This window comes from Lactuca sativa, chromosome 8, assembly GCF_002870075.4.
Source record: "Lactuca sativa cultivar Salinas chromosome 8, Lsat_Salinas_v11, whole genome shotgun sequence".
Taxonomy (NCBI): Eukaryota; Viridiplantae; Streptophyta; class Magnoliopsida; order Asterales; family Asteraceae; genus Lactuca; species Lactuca sativa.
Window position 1 is genome coordinate 157,469,664 of NC_056630.2, and position 10,950 is coordinate 157,480,613.

A 10,950-nucleotide genomic window follows, 5' to 3' on the forward strand; every position below is an offset into this window, starting at 1 on the left:
GTGTTAAGAAGTTGGGATTTTATGTATTATGCACTTAATGGGTATGCAAAGTCATAAAGTTGGAAACTTTATGACTCTCAGTGGTATTTTGGCCTTGGATCTGCATTTGGACGTAAAAAGTCGAAGTACTAACCTCTTAAGGGGTTCAGAAGAAAACTTGTGCATACACAGGTTGAACCCCGATGCCTCGGACACTAGTACGCCCGTCGTACACCCGAAGTACGCCCCACATACGAGGCCTGAGTTGAATCTACTTAGTTGACTCGACAAGGTTGACTAGATGGGTTGACTCAGTGGACTTTGTTGATTTTGACCAGTTTTGACCAAGGGTATTTTAGGAAAATCTTTATAATTTAGAATTGGAACTGTTTTGATATTTAGGAGTCGGGTAGAGCCGGTTGTCGGAGCATGGATTTATTCAAACTGCATTCAGACTAAGAGGTGAGTTTTCCTCATTGTACATGTGGGTCGATGTAACGCCCGCAAATCTGGGCTAGTCAAATTAGAGGCAATAGGGGTCGAAAACGACTTTTCGACAAAAGATTATTTAGAATAAATAATCTTAACCAAGTTTTAGATTATGTTACAAGGTTTTCGTACATATAAATAACGCCGAAAACCGAGTTATAACGAAGAAGTTATGACCCGTTGAAGTTTCGCGACGGAACCGGCACGATACCGGGAAGCGTAAATAGTGAATTTAAGATAGAGCGAGATTTAGCCTTAGCGATCTAAACGAAAGTCGTAGAATATGTTAAACTAAGAACATCGATAAAAAGAACGCCCAAATCTGACTTCGTATGAGGAAGTTATGATTTTTCTAAGATTTAGCATAGCAGTGCACAACCCGAAATCTGAATTTTAGATTGGTCGATTTTTAGCCGACGGGATCTAAATGAAAGTTGTAGTACTCGTAAATACCAACGCGTGGATATAAAGAACGTCGATAATAGAGCTCGTATGCAAAAGTTATAGACGAAGCTTAGTCCCTACTTTTCGAGCGCGGCAAATTCGATACAGTTTTGTAAATACGAGATAGAATGAGATTTAGCCAACGAGGTCTAAATGAGAGTTGAAGATCTCATTAATAGGAACTCAACGGTAAAAAGACAGACAAAAACGGAGCTCGTATGCAAAAGTTACGGACGAAGCTTAGAGACTACTTTACTATAAAACTCCTATAAATACAAGGGTGAACTCCTCATATTTTCTTCACACCATAAGCCTCTCTTTCTCTCTCTAACTTCTCTCTAGCCTCCCTAAACCCCTCCCAAGTCTACGGAACCTCCCTAGCACGAGAAGAAAGCCCGGGAGCGCCCGACGGCTCCGAGAAGAAAAGCTTTCGGCTTGGAAACGCTGCTCCAGCGAAGCCCGGTTTTTAATAAAAACTCGCTGTAAGTGAGCTACGCCTATACTATATTTAATATAGATTTTATTTAATTATAGTAACATTATTAGGACCTTAAAATAATTATTTGGGCTATTATTATGAGTTATTGAGTGTTATTTAACGCTTATATAATAGTAATAATAGCTAGACTATTAATTAGTCGTGGTTAACGTTAAAAACTAAACCCTAGTGGTATTGATACTAGGTTTTGTCGAGGAAAATTGTTTTGAGATAACGAAGTGCTGTCTGAGTTCGGAATCACCACCTAATCAGGTGAGTGCATGGTCTCTTTCATCTTACACATAGATATGAAGTATTTTAATATAAATTACGTGTTATGTGTGCATATTGTCTGAATACTTGTTGTTTATGCTGGTGAAAGATTTTTATACATGTTTTAAATGATGTAAACTGTATAAAGTATTTTATATCTACAAAATATGTTGGGTAAAACATGGGTAGATGAATGATGATGGATAAAAGCTGAAATAGAGGAACATTAGTAGTACGGACCTAGTGCCCTATAGGTATACATTGGCAGCAATGGACCTAGTACCCTATAGATAAGCACTGGCAGCTGCGCCACAACCCATAGATGATTTAGATCTACGGTAAACGTCCTAGCAGCTGCGCTCTAAGGATAGTATCGGCAGCTGCGCCTAATAGGGAGCCTTATGACCATGACAATAGTGTTTAAAGGTCAATACCGGCAGAAGCGCCTCATAGAAAATGTCCTAATTCTGGCAGCTGAGCCTAAGTGACAATATTAGCAGCTGCGCTTGACCAATGTGTCATTGGCAACAATGGACTTCATGTTGTTTCCTTAGGATGATCCTTAGGAATGAATGAATGAGAAATAGCTGATTCTTAGGGTAGATCCTTAAGAATAAAGAAGATAATGGGGATGGGTAATTGGGTTGATTGTTTGATTGTTTAAACATAATAATTATATTATTGTGGGTTGAAAACCCTATGTACTCACCAGGTTTCCCAACCTGACCCACTCAGTTTATTTATATCACAGGCGTTGATATGAAGTGACATTACACTGAGAGATTTAAAGAGATGTAGATCACTAGTGTAAATAATTGTAAGTTCTGTTTATGCTTATGTTTCTGTATTAACGATGACATCCCAAACGTTTTAAAATGAAATAAATACGTTTCTTAGAAAATGTTTTAATAACGTATTTACGATGTTTTTCTGGGAACAAATTCCGCAACATTTTTATAAAATGAAGTACTCTGATTTTTATAAAGCATAAACAACATCGGTCTTTTCTGGCCGTGAAAATGGGGATGTCACAGTCGAAGGCACTAATGCCGACCCACTAGATTATTTATCCTGGTCAGGATAGTGATATGATAGTTTGTAGCTGTTCAGTAGATCCATATGATTATTTGTATTTGTTGGCTCTGTGTTTATGTTTATTTGGTGCATATGTCGACATGTTGTGTTGGGTTGAGGCGGTCCTTCTTTGTGTTGACACTCAGGGTCGACTGATAGGCTGTAGGCCTTGCGAGGCGGTCCAGTTAGGCGGGCGGCCCGTGGAGCTGTAGGCCCTACAAGGCGGTCCGGTCATATCGAAGGCTCGTAGAGCGGTCCAGATAGGTTGTAGGCCCTGCGAGGCGTTAGTCAGGCTGGCGGCTCCTATTTGTATGCTTGTTTGTTATGTTGTGTGATGGTATTTTGGGAATACTCAATAAGCTTTGGCTTATAGTTTTTAGTTTATCGTTTCAGGTACTCATGAGGCTTGTGGGAAGTCGAAGGCGTGATCATATACAACTTCCTGTTTTATGGCACCAGGTCTTGGGAAAACTTTGATTTGAAAGAATGCTTTGAAACAATGACTTTTTTTTGTAAACAATGTTGATTAATGGTTGGTTTTGAAAAATTATAAATTTATCATGATTTTGGAGTGTTTTAAGTTGGTATTAGAGCCTTGGTTTGAGAGAAATGGATGAACATTTGTCTGAATCCAAACTCAAACTAGGGATCTGAAAAAAGTTTTTAAACTGATTTTCACAATTGTTTTCAAAAGTAAATAAGGAAGGATGCGATGTGTATGATCGGTCGGAGCAAGAAAGTATACCCCAAGTTACCCACGTTGTTATTGATATTATGTTTATGTTAGAACAATATGCTAGTGGTAGGCTAGGGATCTTCAAGAATTGCATCATAGAATTGCCAGATAATTGATGCTTGATAGCCTAGGATTCTTTCTTGTATGGAATTGACATCATTACTATAGTTGCTTAGTCTATAGCTTGAGAATATTCGGTTTAGCCTTATTTCCCGTTCTTGTTTGATGAATGGATCCAATTTTATGTATGATTAGCATAGACGAGTGTAGTAGGGTTGGTGGAAGTTTCATGGATGGGTTATGTGTGAGCAGCCAGTCAGTTGAGGAATGTCTAGCCTTTCTATGGGGAGTGAGAATAGGATGTATATGTATTCTAGTGTCTGCTGATAGGGTCGTTGTGATGATCTTGTGAGACAAATACGTGTAGGTGCGGAAGGTAGTATGGGCCCGTACTATTGGAAGCATAGGACCCGTACGCGTAGCAGGGAAGTCACAACCCCTAGGGTTTGTTTTTAGAAGAACTCATATGGTATGAAATGCGCCTCATATGATATTTTCTGGTTTGTTTTCAGTATGGTGGTCATGAGGAGATTCGAGACAGGAGTTGGGTTTAGTGGCCACAATAGTTCGGGGTTGTCTGATGATGAGATTAGGGCATTGATTTGTTTCTAAGGTTATGACTGCTATCTGGGGGTAGATATCGGAGCAGTTTGGGTCTATCAAAACTGCCATGGTTGAGTACTTTAATGACCAATATGCTGCTCTTACTGAGGTTGCTGTTGCTGCATCTACCACGACCATTGTGGCTGCTAGGGTTCGTGGAGAGAGAGCTTTACAGTATCAAGAATTCAACAATACGAAGCCTCCGGTGTTCAATGGGGTTCAGGATCCAATCATTGCTATGAGGTGGTTGTCCAATGTTGAGGGATGTTTCTTTACTTGCTCCTGTCCAACTGACCAGAAGGTCAAGTGTGTCATGAGCCTTCTCAGGTTGGGGGCAAAGGATTGGTGGAGGTTGGTTACTAGTTGTTACACTCTAGAGAAGAAGGTTGCTATTTCATGGGAGCAATTCTCTGAGATGTTTTGCACGAGATATGTTCCATTGGTTGAGAGGGAGAGATTAGCCCAAGAGTACCTGGACTTGAGGCAGGGGATTGAGTTGGCGATGAAGATCACCAAGATGTTTACTGAAAGAGCATTGTTTTGTACTGAGTTTTCTGCTTCTGAGAAAGCTTAGATGACCCGGTACTTGAGCATGATCAAGACGAACATCCACTAGTTTGTGTCTAATCAACGTTATAGTACGCTTGTGGAGTTACAGGAGGCCGCTAGGAGGCAGGAGATAGAGTTAGAGCTCCAGAAGAGGGAGCAGAGGCAGGATCCGATGCAGTCGCAACCTAAAGCGAAGCGGTTCAAGGCTGCTGATGTGAGATTTGGGAGTCAGAGGAGCTGCACTTGTGTCAAGTGCGGCAAGGTTCATGAGGGTTCTTGTCGATCTTTGTTTGGGTGCCACAAATATGGCAAGGATGGGCATTATGCCAAGGATTGTCGCCAGCAGGTCCCCACACCAATCACCAGGATATGTTATCACCATGAGAAGGTTGGCCATATTTAGGCCAACTGTCCTTTTTTCACGGCGACACAGGAGCAGGCTCCAGCGCTAGCTACTTTTAGGATCACCGATGGGCATCATGGTATGGCGGAGCCCTCGAGGGCTCGAGGTCGCGCTTTTCAGCTTACGGTAGTGGAGGCCAAGGTGGCGCCAAACATCGTTACTGGTATGTTTCTATTTATCATTCTGTCAATTATTTTATGGAATGCTTATGTTTATGTTTCTGATAGGTACATTCTTAGCGAATTATTTTCCTGCTCTTGTGTTATTCGACTGGGGCGTAAGTCGGTCCTTTGTAGCCTAGTCTTTTAGTAGGGATTTCGATATGACCTTTGGCGAGTTGGAGTGTCCATTTCGGGTTTCTATTGCCAACAAACATGGGATTTTTGCATCCAAAATGTATGAGGGTTGTGTACTGGAGATCTTCGGGGTGCCTTATCCGATTGATTTGATCCCTATCCCCATGGGGGATGTATGCGTGATAGTATGAATGGATTGGCTGAGAAGGTTTGGTGCTATGATTGAATGCGAGGGTCAACGAGTGGTAGTTCGAACCCCAAGTGGGGGAGAACTGGTCATTTATAGAGTGGGTACCAGGGTTGGGTCAGGCTTTTGTTCGGCGGACAGGGGAGGAGCAGGCATCGATTTAAGATGTGTCAGTCATTAGGGAGTTTGCTGATGTGTTTCCGGAGGAGCTACCCAGTGTGCCTCCCGAGAGGCAGGTTGAGTTTAGGATTGACCTAGTGCCAAGTGTGACTCTGATTGCCAAGGCACTATACCGTTTGGCACCGCCTGAGATGCAGGAGTTATTCTCTCAACTTCAGGAGCTGTTAGACAAAAAATTCATCAGACTGAGCAGTTCACCGTGGGGAGCACCGATTTTGTTCGTCAAGAAGAAAGATGGTTCACACCAGATGTGCATTGATTATCGGGATTTGAACAAGTTGACGGTGAAGAACCATTATCCACTTCCGCAGATTAACGACCTCTTTGATCAGTTGCATGGTGCATCTTGGTTTTCCAAGATTAATCTAAGGTCGGAGTATCATTAGGTGAGGATTAGAGAGGAGGATATGGAGAAGATAGCATTTCAGACTCGTTACGGGCATTATGAGTTTGTGGTGATACCATTTGGGCTTACCAATGCGCCTGTGGTGTTTATGCACTTGATGAATCGGGTATGCAGGGCGATGCTCGATCAGATCAGTTATTGTTTTTAGTGATGACATTTTGGTGTATTCCAAGGCCACAGAGCAGAAAGAGGAGCAACTTCGAGAACTTTTGGGAGTGTTTAGGCGATGTATACCAAATTCTCGAAGTGTAACTGAAAGTCTGAAAGCATAAGGGAGACTATGGAAAAGATCGTACAAATTCGAGAAAGACTGAAAGCATCTAGAGATCGACAAAAGAGCTACGCAGATAAGCGACGCAAACCCTTGGAATTCTAGGTTGGGGACCGGGTACTACTGAAGGTCTCACCATGGAAAGGAATGATACGTTTTGGTAAACATGGGAAACTAAATCCAAGGTACATTGGGCCATTCGAAATCCTTGCCAGGATTGGCCCAGTGGCATACAAATTTCGACTACCCCAAGAACTTAATAACGTACACCCGCACTTCCATGTGTCAAACTTAAAGAAGTGTTTGTCCGACGAGACTCTTGTAATACCACTTGACGAAATTGAGGTCAACGAGAGTCTCCACTTCGTAGAAGAACCGGTTGAAATCATGGATCGAGAGATCAAGAGAACGAAACCGAGTCGCATCCCTATTTTGAAGGTCCGTTGGAACGCTAAGCGAGGACCTGAGTTCACCTGGGAACACGAAGATCAGATGAAACAAAAATACCCACATTCTTCCCCAACGCCCAAAGTCCCAGTCGAAACGCTAATTTCAGGACAAAATTCCTTCTAACGGGGGGATGATGTGACAACCGTCAATTTTTGGTCAAGTCAAAGTCAAATATAGTCAACAAGTCAAACTGGTCAACTCAACTAACCCTTGTATATTAGGGTTTACATTATGTTTACTATTGTATAACTCACTATCTTAATGCAAAGTATCACTTAGGGTTTTCACGTGTTCAGAAAAATCGAAACCCTAATAAGGGTAAGTGATGTAACTACTTGATAAAATTCTATAACGAGGCATAACGGGGTTTACAAACCTTGCATTAAGAGGCAAAACACTAACAAAGGTCGCAAACAAAGTCTCTCTTAATCTCTCTCTCGCTCTATCTATCTATCTATCTATCTATCTCTCTCTCTCTCAAATCACTCTCAAAACCTTTTTCAACTTTTTATAATCACCCGGGGCATCCCGACCCTTAACATAGTAAAAAACCACTCGAAACGAGAAGTTTATTGGTAAAACGGCCATATAGGGCCGAAGTCCCTCTTTAGGACCGAAGCCCCATATAGGGCCGAAATCCCTCTTTAGGACCGAAGCCCCATAAGACCGAAACCTCTTCAAAACTGAAACTCCTCAAGAACCGAAGCCAGCTTCGGTTCGGCCCCCAGCACTTCGGTTCGGCTCCATGCAGTCTCGGTTCAGATCCATGCACTTTCGGGTCATCTCACCTCGGTTCAAATCAAACCATTTCGGACCGAACCACCCTTCTGTTTTCACCTCCCTTGGACCGAACCTTCGGTCCTGACCTCCGATTTTCGCCTCTTTTTCCTGGTTTTGACCCTTTTCACGTTTTAAGCCTGTTTATCATAATCTCAACGCGGGGACTTCGCCCAAAACCATATTTTACTATTTTCAACCCTCTAAAATCATAATGTATCCATATATTGAAGATTTCTAAGATAAAACCCCCACTATTGTTGAGGACAAATTCAAAGTACAAGAAGGTACTTTTTACTTTTCCCATAAAGCCATGACAACAAGCCATCCCCCATACCCACTCTATGACAACCTCCAGTCACTATTCACACTTTACCATATCAAATCACTGTCCTTTTATGCATCTTCCAACACTCCATATGATTCCCTAATCAAATCTTAGACAAATCTTACTTTCACCTCCAAGACTTCACTTCCCACCAAAAACAAACTCATTTTCCTCTCACTTTCTCTCTCTCTCTCTCTCTCAAAACTCATGAATTCAAGGGATGATATCAAGATTTTCATCCACTTTTGGTAAGTATCATCATCCTACTATTGAATATTCTACACTTCTTCACTCAAATCATGGATCTCTCATACAATTTTCGTTATATTTGTTCTTAGGATCTTCAAACCTTCAAACATCTTCCAAGTATTCTTGACTTGGAAACTTCTTTCCTTCATCATCCATCCCAAGAAATCATTCAAGGTGAGTTCATACCCCCTACATTTTCATGTTTTCTTCAAGTTTTAAGGGGGAATACAAGTTAAATCACCTTAACATAACTTAAACGCATACTTCAACTCCTCATAGAAAAGTTGGGTTCTATTCACAGACTGTTTTGACCATCTTAAACTTAATATTTTTGAAAACTGTTTGATATGCAAATAGTTCAGGTTTATACCTTTCTAATGACTACTTGCACATCTTCACACGATTTTTCTCCAATTATGGCAATTTTTACAAAACTGCCTATCATTTCAAAAATATTTTCGAACCAGTCTGTGAATATGGACATTTTCACACAAGTTAGAGGTTACTAAAAATCATAATAAAAATTATGAACAAACTAGACACATTTTCTAAACTCTTAGAGTTTATGGATTCTGATTTCGACTTTCAATGATTTTTCTATAATTTTTCTAAGAACAGGAACAGAAAAGTTAAAATTAGAAAAATAGTTAATACTTTCATTTACACCTTGTAACTTGTTGAGCAAGGTGTGTGCTATTATATAAATACATGATGTGTATATTTCATATAATTTACCTTATTAAGAAGGTGTACTTCCCATACAAAAGGATTACTACCACTACAAAACATTTTGATAAACTATAATAGGTATAGTTTATGGTTCATCTACACTACAAACACACTATGAATGATTTTCATTTACATTACAAAAAGGGGCTTTCATTTCACTTCACGTAAATCTGTTAATGAATAAATTTGTGAGACATTCACTTCACTCCACTTATAAAGTAGTGCATTTAAGTCCTGTATTGTAACCAGAGTCTCTTGTAGGGAGAGCGTGATAGTTGTGTATAGATCTATATTGGGATTGACAATCCCGCACCCAAGCTGCTTGCAACAGCTCGGCCGGCAGGCCAGGGGTGAAAAATGTCATAGCATTTCCGACGCCTGAAGAACGTCTTCACAGGAAAACTAGGTCATAGCATGGTTATAATAACTCACATGGGGTATTAACAAAACATAAGATTTATGGGGATTTCTTTCATCTAAATGAGTTTATGTCGATTTAAACCTGCATTAATTACTATAAATATGGAAAATACTTGTAGATTTTGGTCTTTGGGTTTTAAGACTACACTCACTTTTAAGAGGAAAATATTGGGTTTTCTGGAACACACACTACTCTTACAAAGAAAAGATTTCAACATTTCATTCAAAAGTTTATGAACTCACCAACTTAATTGTTGACACTCTTTCAAAACTACTTGTATTCTCAAGAAATCAGTGAAACATGTAATCAACACCTTTTGAGGATGGGATGCTAAGACGTCAAACATTTCATTTTTTCACCATAATGTAATTTTTGAAACATGTAAAATCATACTATGATGTAACTTTCTCAATTATATTTATGGCGGTTGTATTTTCTTTGGTCACTATTATACTCGTTGTTATGATACTATACATGAAGTCAGCCACCCCCGGACGTTTCCACCATCCTTGGTTTGGGGGTGTGACAGATTGGTATCAGAGCATTGTTTATAGTGAACTAAGTATATCGAACCACATAAGATATACAACTATAAATACATTGGGACTAAAAGTATCTGATTAAACATTTTCATACAACTATACTTTTAGAAATAATATATATTTTTTTAAGTAAAAGTATAAGTACATGCATGCATGAAGGTATAGTGTCACATCTAAGAAAGACACGAAAAATAAAAATAGATGAGTTGTACACTATGATTATGCCTTGGGACATGTAATCAAGTCTGGGAGGAATATATCCTGATCAACTATATTCGTCCGAGAAGTGACTAGCGTATGCCAGTGGATAGTCGTAATGGGCGACAAGTCTATCAACTTACCAACACCCATACAAGAATTTCTCTAAGAATCAAACAAAACGTTTAAAATACTATAGGAGTATTTTATGTTGCTTTAGCGCAATATTTCTAGATTCATATATGTGTCTCTTATACCCCTATTCTCGTACAGACGTCATGGCAGGATTCCACTTACCTGGAGACCCTTACTTTCTGAACTAAGGAAACGGTGGCTGGATAAAAGAAAAACCAGAAGAAGATCCCGAGGAAGTGTTCAAGGAGGAACCCGAGGAATACCCCGAAGAAGAAGAAATCGAAGAAGAAGAAGAAATTGACGAAGAAGAACTTGAAGAAGAATTGGAGGACGAAGAAGATGAGGAGGAGCCAGAGGAGGAACCAGAGGTCATCCATCCTCCTTACATAGCTAGGGTGCCCGCGAACCGTTTTGGCTACAACGGGCCTGAGCCCCATTAGGCAATAGTGATCGAGAGGTGGAGCCGTCAACAACAACAGCGATCACCATTTGAAGATCAACGGGGTTACTACGACCTCAATCATGGGGGACCGGATGACAGGGACCTCCCAGTCGTGATCCAGCAAATCATGAACCTGGGGGACCAGAATAGGGAGATGACGGATCGAATTCGGGATCTCAACGTTGTTGCAGAAGCCACCAATGCACGTACAAGGGATTTGGAAAGAGATTTCTATCCCATGGAGCAACTCA

At 40.5% G+C, this 10,950-nt stretch overlaps 1 protein-coding gene across 1 annotated transcript; it reads left to right on the top strand.

Moving 5' to 3' along the window:
* Nucleotides 1-4,203: 4,203 nt before the first annotated feature.
* On the top strand, nucleotides 4,204-10,697 carry LOC111884055 (uncharacterized). Its single transcript, XM_023880386.1, has 4 exons — nucleotides 4,204-4,379; nucleotides 4,776-5,031; nucleotides 5,119-5,251; nucleotides 10,447-10,697. The coding sequence occupies exons 1-4, from the start codon at nucleotides 4,204-4,206 to the stop codon at nucleotides 10,695-10,697; spliced, it is 816 nt and encodes a 271-aa protein (XP_023736154.1).
* Nucleotides 10,698-10,950: the final 253 nt, after the last annotated feature.